At 38.6% G+C, this 22,153-nt stretch overlaps 1 protein-coding gene across 6 annotated transcripts in view; it reads left to right on the top strand.

The window, feature by feature from the left end:
• Positions 1 to 7,764, top strand: part of CDIN1 (CDAN1 interacting nuclease 1) — a 129,093-nt gene extending 121,329 nt beyond the window's left edge. For 2 of the 6 annotated variants that reach the window (XM_068684348.1, XM_068684343.1), the window contains 2 exons: positions 750 to 900; positions 1,743 to 3,597. In XM_068684348.1, coding sequence (XP_068540449.1) covers positions 750 to 885 — 136 coding nt within the window. In that variant the 3' untranslated portion in view covers positions 886 to 900; positions 1,743 to 3,597. Of the gene's footprint in view, positions 1 to 749; positions 3,598 to 4,203; positions 7,340 to 7,372 lie in introns of those variants that run through there. The other 4 variants (XR_011097184.1, XM_068684346.1, XM_068684345.1 and 1 more) reach the window with 4 other exon arrangements.
• Positions 7,765 to 22,153: the final 14,389 nt, after the last annotated feature.

Below are 22,153 nucleotides of genomic sequence, written 5' to 3'. Positions count from 1 at the left end.
AAACATATCGCAGTACACAGTGATTGATAGTGATTACTTCTTTATGAACCCAGCCTGAAGGTCTGAACTTCCTGATGGGTAAAATAGTCCACAGGGCTACTTCCTGAGATTGCCTAGTGGGGATCAGTCAGAGCTAGTAATATCTGAGGAATTCCTCGGGCACATTTCAGAGACGTTACAGCAGAAACTTTCTGTTTCTTTACAAATTCTGCTTTACACTAATAATTACTTGAACAGCAATTCATCATAGAAGTTATATTTCAAGGATTCATTGCTGATTTTTGTGGTACTGCAATTTCCATGAACTGGGACTTGCATCAACCTCTTTATTTCTAATGCCTACATGTCCAACTCTGAAAAAGCTGAGTGCATGGCGAGAGAAACTTCTGTATGTGTAGTGCATGGCGAGAGAAACTTCTGTATGTGTCAAAGTTACTAAATGTTATTTAAGACACTGGTCTGTTTTTACTGTTATGGGCAGGCTATTCAAAGAAAAAAAAAAAAGAAAAAAAAAGACTAATGTAGGTTGCTTGAGTCTCTAACTAGGATTTTTATTAATGGAATGTGGCATTAATGATATATATCAATTCCACACTGATTAAAATTTGCAAATTAAATGGAGGTCAAATACACTCTCAAATTTGGTAGTGAAATTAACAGAAGATTTACTTGTGTTGGAATTGCAGAGGTGGGAAATTACACTCCACCTGGCACAACCACATAGATTCATTTTCCTTTTTTCTTGATAGATTTGGCCCTGGATTAGTGATCTACTGGTATGGATTTATTGAAGAGCTGGACTGCCATCGTGAACGTGGTATCCTGCTAAAAGACTGCTTTCCTACTGACATTGTGACTCTGCGACACAGCATGGCTCAACGCTGATGGTGGGAGGAAGAGGTAAATCCGGAAGCAATTTTACTTTCCTGCAGTGTAAACTAATAGCAGCATCTGCCCTGAACTTCAGCTGAACTCCTGCTGCCCGTGCTTATGCTACTGCCTCTTTACACAAACATATCAAGAGTTTCTGTTTTGCTTCAGACCTCTGTTGTGATCAGCCAAAAAAGACAGACACAACCCACTCATTATCAGCATTTCTGTCTCTGTCAAACAGAGAGTTCCTAGATACTCATAATCTTTCTTCCTTCCGGATGGCTTCTTCAAGCATTCTAAACAAAGAAAACAGTGCAGAGGATGAAAGGTACAACTTTTAGATCTCATTCCTGTTTCAGAGTCACCTTTAAAAATAAGGGACTTCATGGTTTCACTCACAAGTTTATTCAGTGTTAGTGATCTGGCTGGAACACCTACACCAGGGTGGAAAACTGGTAAAGGCTGTTATTCAGGGGCTTAAAACAATACAGTGCATAGCTCATAAAGCCCAACTGTTGGGACAGGATCATGTAACTTCTGGCTCTTACAGTAAAAAGCCAGATTTTGAGAGAATAATTAGTGTGTGTTTCCTTGCTGTCTTATTGCTTTAAAAAAATGAATCCCAAGCTAACTATTAAAAAAAATAACTAGAGCTAAGGGATTCTTAGGGAGTGGAAGTGAAAAGCAAGGATTCATTTTATGCATATGAGCCTGTGAACACTGCAGTACATATTCATGGTTTTTTTTTATAAAAAGCTTAATGATGCCAAAATAACTTGTGTTTTGTCTTCCCTTTTCTCTCTCCCCGCCCAAGAATCCATACCTAGGAGTTGTTCTCTTAAGTAATGAATCTGTCTTAACCCCTGCAGGTACTGTAACATGCAATTTTCTGGTATATTGAAGTCTAGAAGAACAATATGCAGGGGCTCTCCATGTGGGTTACTTTTGAAGAAGATTATCTTGCTGGTGTTCAAGAAGTGGAGTAGAAAAAAAATAAAACAGTGCTTCTTATGGGACAGATAAAGTATGCAAGTGGGCTAAAGTTTCCCGAGTACGCATGTATTCTTGTAAGATAGTTATTTTTCTCAACCACCATGACTGGAAGTACACTGAAGTGGCCGTTAGCCCCCCTTGAAATTTTGAGGGGTTCAGTCTCATCTTCTTTCTATACTCGGCACCACTCAGGGAGCAATATTCAGACTCAGTTTTGCTCTCTGAGTTAGAGATCTCTTAATAAATAGTGTCAAGTCCAGCAGCTGTTTTCATTACTCCTTTCTTTGCTAACAGACATTCAGGAAAGGACAAAATATTTTCAAAAGTCAGCAAGAGTTTGTCTGTATGTTCGCCACGTCCAGATTTCAAGAGCAGTTCAGCAGAGGTACAGATTCCATTGTGGAATTAGAGGTATATTAACAGTACCCTTAAAGCACAAGTTAGCAACCTCTTCCCTAAGGAAAAGGTCTTTAAAACATTACTGTGCATATTCATCATCTTTCAGTTGGTGATACTTTGTGCATCTGTATGATTTCAGAAATCACATGCACACTTTCTGCAGTCTCACCTTTGGTTTAAAGAAAGGATTTTTTTTTTTTTCAAATGAATGCGTAGTATTTTTATTTTGAATTTTTAGTTCTCGCTTTAATACTTTCTAGTAAGCTTTAAACAGAAGTTTATCACTTTGACAAATCTTTCATTATCTGGAAAAAAAATATCTTTAATCTTTCAAGTGCTCTTTTCCTTGCTGAGAGACGAGCTAGTTTAGCCCCTCTACAGTGAGCAATTGGCATGTTGAGATTATTTGCTTGGTTTTGAATGTGTTCTAGTGAAAAGATTTATTAAAAAAAAAAATCAAACACCTGCAACTCATTTATGTTCACTTATTTAAGGTACTGTACTTAGCTTATTTTAACTGACCGGCTTTATGGATCTGCACATAAAGATGCACAGAAACAATCTGTGAAGTGTACCTGCTTGATGCTACACAGAAGCTGCAGTTAGGGTGTTGCTGCCCCTAGGACTTTTAACTGTAGATTAGGTTAGTGGCATGTGTAAAATCAAAAAAAAAAAAAGTAATAACTGAGTGTTATTGTAGGAGAAAATTCAGAAGTAATGGTTGTCTAAGTGAAATAGGTTTTAAGGGCAAACTGAATTTGTTTTAGCTAGTGCATATGCTTTCTGTTGTATGAAATCATTTAAATCAGCTTTTACATGATGCACTAATGCTGTTTTTTCTTTTTGAATAAATTAAATTTATCTGCACAGATGTTGAAAATTCTGCTCAACCTCCATCAAAGCTTTGCTTTATTTGTTTTTACATTAAACAAATTTATGTGGGGATACACAGATAAATCAGGTTAGGCTTGTATTTGTTTATTTATTCCTCTACCTAATGCTGTGACATAACAGGTTGGAAAGCAATACAGCTGTTTTTAATCAAAGTTTTGACCTCATCTTTATGTATATTGCCCCCTTTAAGAATCTTGGTATTAGAATGAAGTTGAAATAAGCCACAAAAATGTACATACTGTGCTAATTTAATTAAGTGTAATCAAGCAAGCTTTGCCACCACAAAAATTATGCTGTGTCAGTACTTTAAATGCTGAAAATGGAACATCATAAAAATTAGAACTACATTGTTATTCCAACTTGTATCTTGCCTCCTTTGTGTATTTTTTGTTTATCAGATGTAAACATTAACTTACGTATTAAAGAGGAGAGACTGTTTGCTTGTGTTTTTTTGTGTTGTTGTTTGTTTGTTTGTTTGTTTTAAGCAATGCTGTAGCCATTAGAACCCTAACATTAAAGTCATATCCAGTTTTATGGAGTAATCTGTAGAGTGTGCTAATGAATTATGCCAAGCCAGAAAGCAGAAGTGTGCATAAAACTGAATGATGTTCTTACTGGCATATATAGACTTGCCAAGCATCTGCTCTTAGAAACACCATAATAAGGCCTGTTAGAAGCTTTAGAAATTGGTGCAATTGTGTTGAACATGGAAGTAAAACTTCGTTGTGTAAGAGTAACAACAATTGTTGCAGGGCACACTCTAGTGTACAACAGTCCAAACTAAGAAAACATTTTTAGCATTCCTGTATTCTGGGAGCTCATTATTAGCATGAATTGAACAATCTTTCTCTAAAGCCAGCTCAGAGCTGAACAAAACTTCTGATCTAAAGATGAAAAAAAAAAAAAAGGACTAAGTGTCTTCCTGTGCTTACCTCACTACTTTTTATAATTATAATAGTATAGATAGTTCATAAATACTTTTTATCCTATTTTGTTGTACTTGCTTATTCAAAAATCTCATTCTTTTCTGGTGTTCGCTTTCAGATTTCTCCACCACCTTCTGGGTTCTCTCTACCATCCAAGCTACTAGAGAAGACTATTCACAGCCCTTTCCATTTGCCTTTACTTCCTGCCCTTTTGATTTTCCATCTTGTTGAACTATTTCTCATTTATTTACTCAGTATCATTTACCCTTGTTCCCCCTTTGAAAAAAATCTATCCTATGTTTTCTACTGCCTGCTTCCATTTCTGCTAGTGTATCTGAGGAGTGCTGTTTTCAGTTCCACGTGTGTTAGAGCTGACCCACCATCTCAAGGAATTTTGCTTTTACTCTTAGGCGGTGGATTTTGATACTGCCCTCACATTTCCTTGCATATCCCCGTGGTGTAACACAGACACATGTGATGCTGTTCTGCATTCTCTTGGTCTGAACTATCATTTCAGGTCATTTCCACAGGCTGGGAATGTTGACAGCAGCGCTCTAATGCAGCTTAATTGTTCCTATCTAGCACAGAGTTGTACAAAGGACAGTAGGTAGTGCCTCTGTACTAGGACATGCAGGGCCTGTGTTAGGAATTTGACTGTTGAGACTGGCTTTCTGCAAGCACCTGCCAAGCTTGAGCAGTGCTTCTCTGAGAAGGTCTATGGAAGTCAAAGGTTTGGCTTCCCTCCTGTGACAAAATTTCCTTAGCTCTAAAGGGAGAAGATGGCTAGCTCCCCATTTTTGAACCACAGTTCATCTGGCAAAAGCTCATACATCCTATAGGTTGTTCCTGTTTACATCTCTGCAAGGGTCAACAAAAAAAGTGCACAGAACTGAACTCTATTCTTCCTTTTACTCAAGCTTAAGTGGTCTCATTACTTACATAGCTTCTAAAGGGATCTTCTCAGTTAGATGGTGAATAGTGATTGAGGATCAGTTGTAAGAAACATGCTTTTGTTATTTGGGGAATGATGTTGTAACTATGTTAAGACCAATGCTGCTCAAGTATTAATTTAATGTTATGGAATAAAATAGCAGGCTGCCTACAAAACCCCAATTCTAAGTCACAAAGGGCTATTTGTTGTGGATTTGCAGGTTATTCAGAAATAACCATTTTATTACTTTGACAAAAGAAGAAACCTCAAGGGCTTGCTCTTTACAGTTGTGTGATAGGAACTTCGAGTGTGCCTGTTGAAAAATGAGCTAGCTAACAATGGGAGCTTGGCAGCAACTTCACCATTTATAGAGAAACCGTCTATCTAGGACGATCTGTATAAAATAGACTTCGCTTAGGTTAGGGAAAGGTCACAAGTTACACAAAGTTTGGATAGTCTAAATGCGTTACTCAAAACTAACTCTCCTGTGTATAGTAAATATTATTTGAACCTGTATTATTAAGAACATGCCAGGATTCAAAAGATTAAATAAGGAAGATGTAATTATGAGCTAAATAATAAACAGAACAGTTTTAGTCCCCCTTGTGTTTTTCACTTTCCTGCTATTGTTTCATATGTGGCTGTTATACAAAGAGCAGCTTAGGTCAGCTACTATAAATTACGTTTCTCGTACAATAGTAATCTACTAAAATTATTTCAAAGCTGGATCAAAGAGCTTCAAAAGACTTTGTGAAAACTCTTCCACATAATAAAGAGACTTCATTTTGATGTCCTATTTTTATAAAGATTTTTCTTGATTTAGATTCCATCTTACAGTACTCAGCTAGCTGTGCTAATATTATGTTATTGGAACACACAAGATCTACATAATTCATTTGCAGCCTAAAATAAATGCAAAATTGTAATATTGAATAACCTATTGTTAAATGCATTACCTGGTTTTTCAGGCTACATTTTCTAAGCTGACTTAAGTGAAGACTTATTATTAAAGAAAAAACAGGAAGATTTCATGTGAAATTTTATCTGACTTTCTTCCCTCTGCAAACATAAAAATCACGTTTACAATGATAAGAATTTTTCACAATAGTGGCAGTAGTTCTGTTTAGCGGCTTTTAGCTGACATCATGTCCTCTAAGACATTAGTCTCCCCTGGACTTCCTCCCCTCACTCCTGGCTTTCACCTAACCTGAACAACTACATGTCATCTGCACAGATCCACAGATGTGGCATCGCGATGTCAAAACAAAATGAAATGTCAATGCAAGTGTATGGAGGCAAAGTAACAATATTGAAACCATGTCAGTGCACATCTACAGAGACCATGTTACTCTGTCACTGTGATTTTAGGAAGATCACTTTGAGATGTCAAAATGAAATGAAACTAAGTCAATTAGGTAATAACAATTGTGGTTCAGGGATTAATTGAGGGCCTAAGGTGAAGCCAGTGACCATTAACCCCAGATAGTTATTAATTCTCAGAGAAATATCCTTGGCTAAGGTTATTCTCATTATGAGGCAGAGTTTCTCCCCTATATTGTGTAAATACTTTTTGCTGTAGCCTCAACCAGCAATAGCACAAAGGGCACTGAGGCATGTTAGTGATAAAGTTAAGTTTTGCTAGAAAGTGAATCCACCTAATACCTGGCAGAAACTTTTTTTTTAAACATGAGTAATGACACAATGATTTAACTTGATGTCCAGTCTATGGACAGTCTGTCTATGAACAGGCAGATTTACAGTAATGTTTACCTCTAAGAACTTTCCTAACTTAAACAATAGGAACACAGAGAAGTATTAGTACAGAACAATAAATTCATACAGCAACCACTGTTTGCATGGCACAAGCATTCATCAAAAAGCAGACGTGTAAAACAATCAAACAATTACAGAACTGTTCCAAACAATAATGTTATTAAATAATTATTTTTAGAAGTATTTTTAAAATTTAACAAGTAGCAAGTCAAGATCACAAACCATGCAAATTCAGGCTTCTAAAGTATACAGCTGTAGCATGAAGACATAAATGCATGATGTATTATGGTTGTAGAAAGGAGATGTTACATATCAATGAGATTCATACCTGGATCAATGCTTCCTAAGTACAACATGCTGTACAAACACATGCAAAGTCTCCCTAGGCTCTTGTCTTAAGGAGAGAAGACAAAGTAATATAATTGTTTTATTTTTATATATTTATAAATATTTATTGATTTCTTTATAAATATACTACTATGTATACTACTATATATTACTGTATGTAATTATTATTGCTACTAATAAAAATAAGCTACCCTCTCTTTCAAAAGTCTCATTTTATTTGTTTGCTTTTTTATAGGTGTTTTGGTAGAGATCTTCAGTAAAAGGCAACAACAGTACACTTATCCATATCTTATGGAATGGTATTCCATGTTTAAGTGTTGAGGAGAGTACAGAGACATTTCTGCAATCTGACAAGTGACAGTGATGTTGACAGGGCATTGCACAGACAAGAGCTGCACCTTGAAAAGCCTGATCTAGACCCTGTGCAGAGCCAGCAGGTTTCAGAGCTGGAACTGTTGTTTTTGGGCTGTCTCCTGTGTAAAGCTGCATGGAAGTACTTCAGAAGTGTTATGAACATTTCTAAAAGCACTTTGGGGGTGCATGGTATATTACCAGAAAACAAAAATGGTGTAGAAACAGTCCACACAAAAAAATCCAGTATTTCCCTTTGTAGTTTTCTAATTTTTTATTATTTTTTTTTTGCTTTTCCATAACAAGCATTCACATCACACTCCCCATTTTGTGTTCTGCCTCAGCATGATAACTCCATAATGAATGGAAATAAATAAAAATGAGTTTAACCAGCCTCCTTTTCTATGTGTTTGGCATTGTATTACATATAAATGAATAGATATGTTTAGAAGAAAAATGGTCTGGCTACCTATCTTGAAAATACAGTCTAGGTACAGTTGAATCTCAAGACACAGATCCATCCTTCCTGAGGCAAGACTGGCTATACAGATCAGTTTAAATGTCTAACCTGTTCTTAAAGAGCCTCCAACAACGGAGATGCTGAGAAAAATTATGGGAATCCATTCCACTATCCATTTCTGGTTAGAAACACTGTCTTAACTAAATCTTTACATTTGCCATGCAGTTCCAGGCTCTCAATTATTGCAGTTGGTTTAATAATCTTCACAATCCTGTCATTGCTGACCCAATACTCAGCTTTACTGATTGCAGCTTCAGAGTTGGAGGCTCCAGTGCAGCCAAGGTTTCCTGTGCTTTTCTTTCACCCTAACCTTCATACAAGGTTTGCAGTAGGCAACCAAAGAGGTCAAGAGTTTTAAAAGATGGTTGTGCTCCAGCAACCCACAGCCATAGGAAACAGCAACATTTTCTGGCTTGACAAGCAGATGTGTCATAGGAATCCACAACGGTGTCACAGACTGGGCTTTGTCTCCCATCTACCTAATCCACACTGTACTTAACTCAAAACAATCCTGTGCATTAATGCTATGCAAAGCAGTTTCATGTTCCTTGACTGGAGATAGTATTAGCTTTACTTGAGTAAGTACCTAACTAAAGACAGATAAAAAGATGAAGTCTCTCAGACTTGAACAGTGGGGAGTTTTAAACATGTCCCAGGTGAGGTATCTGGGAGCCTGGAAAACTAACACTGTAGAGTCTATTTAGGGGGAAAATACATTACCTCTTGTTATAGCGAGTCTTTAGTGTGCAGTTTACAGTCCTCCCATCCCCACTTTACAAGCTGCACATCTCTTCCCTTCATTGTTTAGTTACTCAGGCACAGAAATTTTTTTTATACCTGGCATTCAGTTTGCAAGAGCTCTGTCATGAATGTTCACCAGACAGAGCTGGATTTCTTTTACCCCACCAGACAGAGCTGGATTTCTTTTACCCTCACTCCTCGCTGCCCCCAAACAGTGTGCAAGGGCCTACAAGTCTGTTTCTAGTTTTTCATATCCCTACACCACTGCATTGTTAGATCAGATCCAAGACAGTGAACTGGTGTAGCACCACTGGCATCTGTGTTCAGGAGCATCACACAGATTCATGGTGTCAGGATTTACCCTGTTATTCATACCTAGGGAGTGTATTTCATTCAGCCTTATTGGTCTTTTGCAGTGGTGCTGTCATGTTTTCCAAAATAAGAATCATAGAATGACTCGGGTTGGAAGAGACCTTAAAGATCATCTAGTTCCAACCAAGTTCTCTTTCACCAATTAACTGCTGAGACAGTGTGAACTGCTTCATTCCTCACCATGGTCAATTTTACTTAAAATAATAAGTTTCATGTATTAATAACATATCAGTTCTATTTTTATTTTTAAAAAGTGCTGTATCATGCTTCTTCCCTATTTTCCCCTACTATATTATTTTGGTCCAGTTATTCTCTCAGAAGTACCCAACACAAAGCTCTACTTGTTTCATGAGAACAAACAGAAGTCTCCCCTCTCAGATGCCCAACCTGGCTGCAGGTGTTCTTGCAGCTTAGCAAGGAGAAGCCCCATGCATCCTGAGGCAGCCTGCAGCCTCAGGAAGGCCATCATAGGAAAGCCCCCTGTCACCAGGGGCTCAGCAGCAGCTGTGCTTTGCCCTGCCATGGTGTGCAGCAGCCACAGCAAGACTCGAGAGCCCCTCACCTCGCTGGGTCAATACACAGGCACCCTGTGCCAGAGGGGACAGGGCTGTTTCTGCTGAGCTGTATGCAGCAAAAGGCAGCATCTCCTCAGTCAAAGCTTCTTTCTCACAGCATATTCTGCTGGCTGTCACTAGGGTACTAGCTTCTTTGTTTCCAGTTTCATTAATGAAGTTTTGTTATTTTCCACTGTGGTTTTTACTGTTGTCTCTCTCATCTGATTCAATTTGTTGATCTCCCCTGCTCCCTTTCCACATGCTTTATTCCAGCATTTAAGAAACACACACATTTAGAGACACAGTCACCAGCAGGTTCACAAGTGACACCTTATGACTTTAATGAACACAAGTTATGCTTTTAAATGTTAGCCAAATGCATTACTGTACTTCCCACTGATGCACCAACAATGTTAAAACACAATGTTACGACAGACTTCCTCTGTCTAGTTAGCCTTTGTATAGCAACCCTATAAGTGATGGCTTCCTGCTTTTATAAATACTAACAGCTAAACAGCAAAACATTTTCTGATTTCTTGGCATCATATTTCTTTCAAAGATATCAAAAAATATTTTCCTGAATTCTTTGGCAAGGTACATTTGATATGTATCAAAAACAGAGGAAAATAAAAGGAGAGGGCCCATCATAAGGATGAAAGGCCCAGCCTTGACAGGCCAGCGACAGAAGAACCAAAACATAACTTTAATTTGATAGTTGTAGTTCCTCTAAACATCTAGTCCTATCGCACTGAACCAGCAACAGGGTTAGCACTGACCTGGCTTGGGGTTGTAAGGTGTTTTACAGCATGTTCCCCTTGCCTACAGTCTTACTCTGATTTCTCAGTCTCTCCTCTCCGTGGTGCTTTCTCTCAGCTCTGCAGGTCCAGATTGAGAGGCAGCTTGTGAGACTTGTATACTGGCTAAATACTTTCCATTTGCCAATAATACAAAAAAAAAAAAGGATTTTAAAACAATTTTCATTGTCTAGTTTGTTTAATCTCTCTCCATTGTTCTCACTTTAGGAAGTTCCATTTGACCACATGATTGGAGTAGTGTCATCTTCTGAAATGACCTTGATTCAGTTTATCTGCTTAAGTTGGGGAGCCAGGTCATCTCCTCTACTGTAAATCAGCACTCCTAAAGCATCTTAATCATGGATTTGCTGATTTACAGTTACTAAAGCTCTAGTGATGCAATTTAAAACCCAATGCTTGGAGAAGGAATGCAGAGCCGATACATTTCTCTTGTTTGTCTATAGCCTCTGCCAAAAGTACCCAGATGTAAATACTGCCAGGGAACTGGCAAGTTTTAGATACATTTGTGGCACAAAGTGTGCTATATGGCAGATGAGCACATGCAAGGTGCAGAGGTTTGTCATAATATAAGAAGTTATCCTTGAGCTGATAAAATTACTTGTGTGCCATTGTTCATCTAGTGAGAAGAGCATAAAATACCATTCGAATTCAATCAAAAAAGTTAAACCCACAGCTTTCAGAAATGCAACTGATTTGTTCCAAAAATAATCGTTCAATATGTTGCATCAGGCAGTGAATATTTGGTTCATCTTTTAAAACACGTCTTGAGTCAATGAACCATCCCAAAACAAAGCTCATCAGATGACAGAAGTGCTAAATAATTTCCAAATAACTAAGTGCTGATGTTGGGCTGCTCACAAGGGAAGTGTTGCACAGGCCCACCATTCTTCTGCATTTCTAAACATATGAAAACAAACAAGATAGGTCTCTATAGGGACTAAGATATGGCTGTCCTGAACCAAGGAATGAGTGTACATACAACTGTCTTGAAATGCACTCTATCCACTTCCTCCCATATTCCCCCCATCATTACAACGAACTAACCATTTAAAAATGGAGGTTAAAACAAACTCTTGAACCTGCAGATGAATGCAGCTATAATGAAGTAGCAATACAACAGTGATGTACTTTCCTTGTGCCCCCAGATGTCAGCTGTGTCACTGAGGGATTTTAAATGTGCTTGGTTTGGATTTTTTGTTCAGCTGTTTTTTTGTTGTGGGTGGGATTAGCAAATGCTCTTAGTTTTGCAATTACAGCAAAGACAAGAAAGAAGGAAAACATTTAAGGACTTCAAGGAAAACAAAATAAAAAGTTGCCAAGAACACTAGGAGGCCAAGACAGACACAGCCAGAGGCCTGGAAATTTATTTCATCAGAAAGTCTGTTCACACGATACCTCCAGACTCAAAAGACTGTCACTGACAGCAGAGTCTGAACATAATGGCATTACAAAGCTGCAGTTAATACCAAAGACAGCCAGGAGGACTTGTACTTCTAGCCTAATGTAGGAAATGGGAAGATGAGAATTGGACCATCAGAACCTGTGCTGACCTACTAGAAATGGATTTTCTACTTGCAAAATTTACAAGTTTGTTACAGAAATTGTTTGGGCAGAGCAAATTCAGAGAGTCATGAACTGCAAGAAGAACCGTCTCTTTAAAGGGTCTGTTCTATTTCTGGCTAATCAGATGCCAAGATAAAAAAAAAAAAAAAAAAAAAAAAGCCTGGCAAGCAAACTAGTAAGAAAAAGCAGATACCATTTTCCTCAGGTTCTAGACTAGTTGGAGATTTAGAGCTGGGATTTATACAGTGAAATTGTCCTAAACTGTTTCACTTAAAGAAACAGAGTTTAAGTCTTAGTGAATGCAGCTGAAGCTGTATGGATGATGCAGAATGCCTCCCTGGCTGTGCCATCTGGAACACATCACTGGTATAATCCACAACTACCATACAGTGCCATACTGCAGCTGTGCTCTTGCCAATACATGGAGGCAAACTCTGGCCCTAATAGCAATTCCATCTGGGACAGTCTTCTAGAAACTTTCATCAAAAGTTTATAGCTTGAAGCACAAAGCCATTTAGTGTGAAACTAAGGGTGAAAAGGCTTGTTAGGCACTGGAACAGGCTGCCCAGGGAGGTGGTGGAGTCACCATCCCTGGAAGTCTTTAAAAGATGTTTAGATGTAGAGCTTAGGGATATGGTTTAGTGGGGACTGTTAGCATTAGGTCAGAGGTTGGACTCGATGATCTTGAGGTCTCCTCCAACCTAGAAATTCTGTGTGTGTGTAAGCATCTAGTTACCTCATCTGAGACTATCAAACAATTTAGTTGCACAGAGCAATTGAAGTGGACAACTTTCATAATGAAGACACATACAAAACCATGAACTTTGTGAAGACAGATGCCTGCCTTGGACAGCTCATGTGCTAGAACTGAGAATAACGGAGTTAATAACAGCTGGATGACCCAGGTGTTCATCTTAGCTTGTTATACACTTTGGAAGGTATTTAACTTCATAGTTCATGAAGCAGATGAACTATGGTAACCATGCAGGAAGGAATCCCAGCAAACAGCAGCCAAATACAATTCTAAAAAACACCTGTTACAGAAATAACTAAAAGCCCTGATTAAATACCTGCCTGACTTCAAAATGTATTTATATTCATTCTGATATGCGCATCTTGTGCTGAGAAGTCCCAGTGAACACTAACATTTATCCTGCTACTATTATTGAAGGATTGACAATTTATTCTTCAAACATCACTAATCTAACAACACTGAAGGTATTTATTTTTCCACTGCACCTCTGACAAAAGTAAAATCAGGAATTAAAATTAAGTTTATTGTCAAATACTGCACTGGAGAAAAGCAAAAGGGCTGTAGCACAGCTACTGAGTCCCATGTAGAGCTGTGCTTCTAAACTTCAGGGTTTTGCTTTTTTGTTTGTTCGTTAACCACTTGTTTGGATTTTAGGTTGGTTTGTTCAGTTGGTTTTTGTTTCCCACAACATTCAAAGAATGTTATGCAGCACAAACCAAAGATGTTTTCAGCTTATTTTTGTATCTTGTGAACCAAGGCACAATTTTCTACAAAACAAGACAATGAGGTTGCAACATACCCAATCTGAAAAGAACTACCGATAAGCAGCACACAGGTTTGAGTATCAGAATCCTCAGTGCAATTCACTACTGTAAGCAACAGAAATAAGCCTAACACATTTAAGGTGCTAATCTCACCTCTAAGAAGCCTTATATACAGCTCTTCAAATTAATTTAGCCCTACCACTGATGTTCAGTGGAGGATATTACACATTTAATTTAGAAAGCCAGGGACTACAGTTTGAAGCGCTGTGTGACAATACATGTACTACAACAGATACCTTGTTGTTGTATCTTCCAAGAAATTAATTGAGGAATCACGAGTGGGATTTTTCTAGTGCAGTCGGCAATAGCTTAAACTTATCTCTCCTAGACATCATTTAAGCTTTGATTCCCATGAAATACATAGTAAGCCCATTGCAAAATCCTAAGTGCCTGTATGTTCTGTCCTAATAGAAGAAAATTCTTTCCAAGTACAGAAGATAGAGCACGCTCTCAGTACACTTGCATGCAAAGGCAGGTGGTTACTGCACCTTCTTGGGATCAAAAAGACACAAATGGGAGTTCAAACCCGTGGGCACAATTAACAGACTTCATTTTCATCTGCCACAGTCATTTGGTGCAGAAAGAACTCAAACTTTATGGGCCAGAAAGTGAGAAAAAGAATGAGCACAGTCTTATTTCAGATACGTCTTCAGTCAATCTAAATCTATTCTTCACATGAAGAAAAACAAATACATATTAATGCTCTTACCGAAGTGACATTGTGTAAGAAGGGGGACAGCAACTCACTCTCCTCCCATATGCATTGTTTGTATCCTTGTACTTCAAGTATAGATTGATTGACTTACCATATGTAGGTCTCCTTTTAGATTAACATATAGATAAAGCCCCACAGAAGTTTCTCTGACTTCAGGATCCTAACCAGCAAAAATGCTGGAATGAAGTGGCAGGGTGATGGTGGTACAGCCAAGGTGCTCCAGGACATGGGGATCAGCTTGTGGGGAAGTCTGACATTAAAAGTAGAGGTATTACTTGCCGCAGACACCTGTAAGATGAGCTTCTGGAACTACAATCTGCAGGAATGATGTTCTGAGTTTAGGCATCTAGATTAAATCCTTTCAGATAAGATCTTTAAGATCAGATTAACAGAGAACTAAGAAAAGAGCTGCCAAGTTATTCAAGGCATTTTGAAGCAGGAGATCCCAAACATTGTGTTCAATAACTCCCTCACTGAAAGGCATTTGGGTCAGGGTTATCTTTTGACAGAGTAGCCCATTTCCTTCAATATTCAAATATTTGCAAGCCTCATCTCCTACTGTCCATATATTTTTTTGCAGTCTTTCAGCCTTTCTAGTCTCTTTACACTGAAATGCAGTCAGTTAGAGGTCCTACACAGTGCTGAACGCTCCCAGTTCATCACCATAGCTCATTACATGAGTGGGCCTTGCTGGTTTAACAGACAGACATCAAGATCACAATGGATCTTACGTGGCATTTTCTGAGTACGCCATCTGTTCAACCTTCTGAGCTCCCCCAGACACATGCAATTCTTGTATGATACAACAGAATTAGCAGGAGGAAGACATTCACCACATAAGCAAAAAACTATAAGCTTGAAAACACTCTCCTCACTCCTCTGTAGTTTGAGAAGTGAAGTCTAGCACAGCAAAACAAAAAAAATCAGACCTACTTTTAATCTGTGAACAGCTCTCTTGATGAAATCTGTCATGTTTCTGGCTTCTTTTGTTCCTTGTGAAAAGAGCAAAAATGTTATTTTTAAGAAAGAATTTCCAAATGTTTTGTCTTTCTTAGTGTTTCTTTATGATACAGTTCATCACTGCAGGCAAATCTGTCTCATTCGTTAATTTTTCCATTGTCAAAACAACATAACCAATAGTTTATAACATCATAAATCTTGGACATCAATCATTATATAGAGATTCCACATTACGTACAGGATTGTCTGTTCCGGTATGTTTGAAAGGCCAGTCATGACTGGTTATACATTATTCTGCTGCTACAAACAGCAGAATAGTCTGTATTGAAATAGCGAGTCTATTAATGGCATATGAATTTCTGAGTTGCTTTTGTCACTGCTTGTGGTTTTCCAGATGGCAAGAAATTAATCGCTTAGTTCAAATATTTTTTAATGCTCTTTCTGCAAATTTCATATTTGATGCAGGATTTGGCAAGTCCTCTGAAGTTTAAGTTCTTAAAGATACAGTCTCCTATTCAAGCTTGAAGTCCCTATTCCACGCTACTAGAATACTGAAAATTGTTGCAGTAGGCAAGAGGAAGGAAAAACAGACATGAGAAGTGATTCATAGTTTAATTTCATATAGCCACAGTAAGCAAGAAGTACCCTCACTATCTAATAGAAGTCTTTAAAAGGATCTAATTCAGTAAATCTGTTTGTTTCAGACCTTTTTGGAAACATTTACCAATCAACTGTCATTCTTTTCTTAGGCAGAATTCACAATGATTCAGTGCTGCCAGCACTTGATACACACATTTAGGAGCCACCAGTGCTTTTTCTTTAGGATGACATGAGGAAAAAAAATGGAAGTGAGCACACAAAGCAAGAGTCCTTTTTCATTTATTTAAAATTTTGGGGGCTCTTAATGCTTGCCTTTTTTTTTTTTTCCTCCAATTTGACCAGGAAAGTGGAGATGAGACCATTGAAATCACTGCTGCATCTGAGAGTACCATGTGACAGTTTAAAGCCTCAAAATCTGTTGATCCCATTTGTCCTGGTATGCAACTACATAAGTCTAACAACACCGAAAACAGTGTGACTACAGTGCCAAATCACCAGTATGGGGGAGATCAGAAGAACAGAGTGCTACAATCTTTTTTACTACATATAGACTTCTAAAGAACAAAGTGGTAAGTCATCTCCTGTATATTTAAATCAGATGGAGGGAGTGGAGAAAAAGAAATGGGTTTCAAGTCTTAAAGCTACATCACAGGTCATGCATCACAGGTGAGTACGTACAGTCCTACATACCAGCTGCTTCAGTTCTAGTAGAACACACATTTGAGTGGCTGGCTTATCCTGAGCTCAAGTATATTCTTGAACTGCCTGGAGACACCCTTCTTTGGCCAGAGATCACATCTCATCTGACTTCTGTATTTCAAACTTCTGAAAATAACCAAGTGGAGGAGCATCCCTTAAAGCCAGAATATCAAAGGTTGCTCACTGACAACATCACACCAGGTAAGCCACAGTTCACTGACAGAAAGCTGAACCTTGTGATCCTCCCTCAACAACCCTCCCCAGCTGACCTGCTGCCTAAGGACTGGATGACAGAAAAGCTGTAACCTTCATGTTCTTTGAAAGTATTAACATGGTCATGGATTATTTCTACAGGTGGCAGCTCTTATAGCCCTGATTTTTTTTTCCCTGTTGCTTCCCCACTTGTCTGCCCTGCATAAAGATGCTTTTCCAGTGCAAGCAAGAGATCATCTCCCAGCAACACCCTGCAAGCCATGCAGCCAGAAAACGCAAGGCCAGTCCACAATACCAGGCACAGCATTCCAGTTTTGTCAGAAGGAATACAGCATTTTCAAACCTCAGTGCTCTAGGCCTTCCTAGAGCATTTCTTCAACTCTCAGCTGTCTTCTTCCCCTTTACCTGGCACGGTCTTATCAAATGTCTTCTCACTAGCCAAATAGTTTTGATAGAAGCTCTAAATCATATCATTACTAACATCCCACAGGTAGCCACTAACCTGGCTTAGCGGAAGAAAGCAGGTAACCAAGAAGAATAAGTGGATCACTGACTTTTTTGGTTTCCTGTTGACAGAATGTCACAACTGATAAATATCACATTCCTATAACTGTCTGGGATCAAGATAGACTATTGAATGAAATATTGCAGATTAAACTCAGAAGCACAAACAATTTTTTTCCCTTCTGTTTTTAAGTAAATACTGCATGCTTTTCTCCCTCCAGTTCCCAATTCTTGCCAGGCCATGTTCCTTCATTAAGAGCTATTTGCAGTATCAGAACACTCTGCTGGGGAGATCCGAATACACAGAGTTGTTTCTTTACTACTATGCACACCACACCTAAAGAAGGTCCTTGTATCATTAATATTGCTATCCCTGATGTTGTACACATGTGGAAGAAAACCTACCAGTATAGTATTTATAAAGAAGAGAAAGCATTAACCAACCTTAACAAAAAAAGGAAAGGGAAAAATAATGTTCAGCACATGCACAGCCTTCAGAATTCAGATGAACATTCTGTGCTGCTCTTTTGCTTTGGAAAAATGTGTAAGCTATGATTTTAAATCATTTGCAAACTCCCCTGCTTTAATTTATTAACATAGGCCAACTGTATGAGAGCACTATTTTAACCTTAAACTGGAATACTAATGAAATCCCTACATGATACCAGATATGTTTAATTTCTGCTTTTATTGCACTATTATTTCAGTGGATCCCAAGAACATCTGATTGAAGTTACCTTAAAAGTTTTGAATTTAAATTAGATATGGAACCAAATAAACCCCGTTGATCACAACAACCTTGAACTCTGGGAAATTCAAATCCAGATCCAGACTTTACAGCTGGACTCCATCCCTGCTTTAAACGCAAATCAGAATCAAAGACTGTTGTGACTGCACACATCATTTACAGGAAACATTCAATTCAGAAAAAATTTATAGGTGTTCCATCCTTTGATTGTTCCCAAATTTCTACCCAACTATTCACACCAACACCTAAATTCAGACTCGTTTTCTTCCTGCTGACTGAAGCCTCAGCACATACACACATCACTGCAGAATAAACATCATGGCACTGATTTGAATCCCAAACTCTCTCAACAACTGTTTTGCATCTAAGTAATTGCACCAGCAGTAGTGGGGTTGCCTCCTTGTTTATATGGGGGAGGGGTGCAGTTGGAATCACAGCCCATGACTTTATCATACAACATGAAAAGCCTCCGGGCTATCCTCCCAGCTGGTATAAATAAGCAAAACTCTATTGGTTTCTGGGTGAATGAGATTATAATTCGAATCAGAACCATGGTGTTTGTTTATACCATAACAAAGTATCACAGAAGTGTGTATCATAAGCCTTAAAGCACTGCACTCAAGGACTGCAAAACCCAAGAATCTGAGCTTGGATTTCAGTGACTCCAGTGAAGTTATGCCTATTTATTTCAGGATAGCAGTGCTGATGTGCACCATCTGAGAATCTGGCTCTAAATCCTAGATGACAGCAGAAACCAGCTATAGGGGGAGGGGGCAGGAGTGGAAATCAAGCAAAGTACAGAGCCCTACCACTGATAATTTGGTATCAGCCATCTAAACATGCAGGCTTATTTCTCCCAAAAGCAAGAGTAGAGAATTAGAAATACAAAGAATCTTTAACAAATTTCAAGTGTGTATATTATGTTCTGTACGCTATGTTTTGCATTCTAATACAAAGGATTTTCATCCAGAGTAACACTTAACCAGCTACTCTTTTTAGGTGCTTGCACAAACAGTCCCTATGATTCAGAACAAACCCATGCAAGAAAAACCCTCCAGAACAACCTGTGCCAGCCCATGCTCAGTTAGCAAAGAAAATCACCCACTCTTCAGCACACACACACAAAGAACAGCCAGCAGGAATAGACAGTACCGCTTCTATTTCTTTCTTCCAGTACCACTTGCAGTCTTCATCCCAGTGGGACATGATGCAGTATGTAAAATTGCTATGTTTCACAACAATTATGTAAGAAATCACATGTGGTATAAACAGAATGTATAACAAACAGCAGCAGTATTATATTCAAATAAACCACTGGTTATGTCAAAACTAATAACTTATTTACTGTAGTGTACTCAATAAGTTAACAAGCCCAATGAACCTAATGATTTTATTATCCACTGTTTTTGCCCTTCATTGAGACTGGAACTGATTTTTCCAGGATTCATGTTTATGCAATCCAAGCATATTGTTATTTGCTACTTTCTGCATCATCATTTTAGCATTCTTGGGAGAGAAGACGATGATGGTTCTGTCTAAATGTTAAGGGAGGGGTTATCACTGACATAGGAGATTATTAGGTTTGATGCAATATTGAGAACATTCACAGTCAGAAAACAGCATCTTTCATTTTTAGAATGGAAGTAATTGTGCTTTGTGACAGTGCACACCCTTAAGATGTTATGTATCATTGCATACTTAAAAAAAAAAGCAGTACACTTTTCATTGATCTTTCAATTTCGTTTTGATTTAAAATGTAGATCTTTCTCCCCATTGAAATCTTAGCATTTTTATTTTAAAATGTGTCGGAAAAAATCCATTTCAGATATATGCAGCACCATAAATTATTTTGTGGTTGAAACAGTATTCGCTTATGTCATGGGTTGAACATCCTCCTTTATTAGAATGCTATTTATTGCCACCAGCTGCAGTGCTCAGCTAAGAAAGTTCTTGACACCAGCGACTGCTTTTCAGCACCAATGCTTCCGGCTGCTAACAGGGGCTTCTCTTTCCAAACACAGCCACCCCTCTTAAACTGTTCCTTCTGGTACACAGACAGCTCCTGTCATTGTTACCCAGTACAGGAGCCAGAGAAAAGGGATCAGATCTGAACCCACTGCTAGATGATCTCTTTAGCCATAAATCTCCTACAGCTTTAAGAGGCCCTGCCAAATACCACTAGCTTGAAAGCTGTCAAACAAATTCAGGAAATTTACCAATTGGTAATTTGGAGGGGCACGGGGGAGGCTGGCCAAAATTAAGATGCAAATTTAGCTTGCGAGCAAAGAACACTTTACATAATTAGCCTCAGATTTGGAAAAAAAAAAACAGAACTTCTATAGCCATCAGCTATGTACTCACTGGCCTCTATTTCATTAGGCTTCAGAGCAAGCAGAAGCCATACTGTAATAGCCTTTTTACTCTTCCTCTTCAGGGCTATCACTACTCTTGCACAAACAGATAGCACTGCTATTTTCTTCTGCTTGTGCCAGTCAAGAGAACTGAGCAGGAGGAGAGAAGTGGTGGTGTCACCACAGGTCCCAATGGACAGCAAGAGTGCCCTGCAAGGTAAATCATCAGTGGCAGCACACATGCAGCTCCTGTGTATGGTATCAATGCAACACCAGGGTTTGTACTTGCATACATGCCTTCCTCACAGCCGAACCCCCCAAAAAGCATTGTATATAATTGGGCTTGACTAAGCAGCAGTGACAGGAGGTGGCTGAACTCTTTTAGCATAGAAAGAATTCCTTTCCTGTTTCAGAAGAGAAACACTCCATAGGTCAGAGAGGAAGGCTTCTCTGCCATATAGCACAGGCAAGCCTGTTACGCAGATGCCTGAAGCACTGCAATCTAGAATCTTTGGGGGGGGGGGGGGGGGGGGGGGAAACTAGGGGAGGGGCAGGCCCTGAGCATTCATCAACACAATTTTCCCCTTTTCTACTTCTTTTATTTAATCAAGTATACTTTTTTTGTGTGTACACGCATATCTTAAAATCCTAAGCCATTCAAACTAGAGTCTTTGCAGAGTTTGCTTGCCAATTATCTTGTATGGCCAACTCTTTCTTGGTTTTTTATTCACCATGAAAGCTAATAAAAGTGGTTCTTCTACTAATTTTTACAGTTTAGAAAAGAAGTAATCACTCTTCTGCCCACAATGTAATTATTTTACATATTCAGAGGGTATAACAGACATCTGAGCCATAAATAATTCCAGCTTTTAACGTCTGCACTTCTTTTCTTGCCCCTACAAATAACCCAAACAGTTGTTAGCAAGTTACTTTCTGGCTTCATACCTAAGAACTGGACAAATACATTTTTCCTTAAAAAATGACTCAAAAATAAACTGGCACAACAATTTGTCTATAACCATTAAGTGTAACTCAACAGCTTTCATAAAATACTTTACAGAAGTTCCTTTTCTTTGTGTTGATATTCTCCTTGGGCCAGAGTCTGGGCCTTACTCTGCCCTACACACTATTCTGGTACAAAGCCTATCCACTTCCCCATCACTGGAGGAGGTCTGTTCCATTACACTGATCCTGTTCTAGCCTCTTCCTTGCTGGAAGTGAAAGACCAGAGATTTGATAAAGTACAGTCATGATGAAGAGGGCTCTTAAACAGCTCCTCTCCCCTATTCCAGCTGGGTTTCTGCCAATTCAAATGGATGAGTGAGGGCCAACAGACATATTAGTGCAACCCTGTATTTAAGGCTAAATTATCCCCTGGATGACCCTAGAGTCAATTTACGGGTGCAGAGACTAATGTACAATAGAGTTCAGAAAGCCTCCACAGTCCAGCTTTGGAAATGCCTTGACACATGCCACTGGATACCTCAGAGGGCAGAGGGAGGAATATATATGTGCTCATATTTCATGTTTGTGCAGCATCCTATTTTGCAACTTTAAAAAACATTTTTACCCTTTTGTGACAAAGTAAGAAAAGTTACTCTGATTTCCCATTATACCAATCAAATGGAAGTCTACTTATTCTAATTCTTACTACTGCTTAAAACAGTAATTTAAGTCTGCAGACAAGTTGTCCCCTAAGGATTCAGTAGCTCAGCAATAACTCTTCCTTGAC

The sequence above is a fragment of the Anas acuta genome, chromosome 5 (genome assembly GCF_963932015.1).
Source record: "Anas acuta chromosome 5, bAnaAcu1.1, whole genome shotgun sequence".
NCBI lineage: Eukaryota > Metazoa > Chordata > Aves > Anseriformes > Anatidae > Anas > Anas acuta.
Note: the sequence above shows the minus strand (reverse complement) of the source record. Positions and strands in the feature narration are given on the sequence as shown.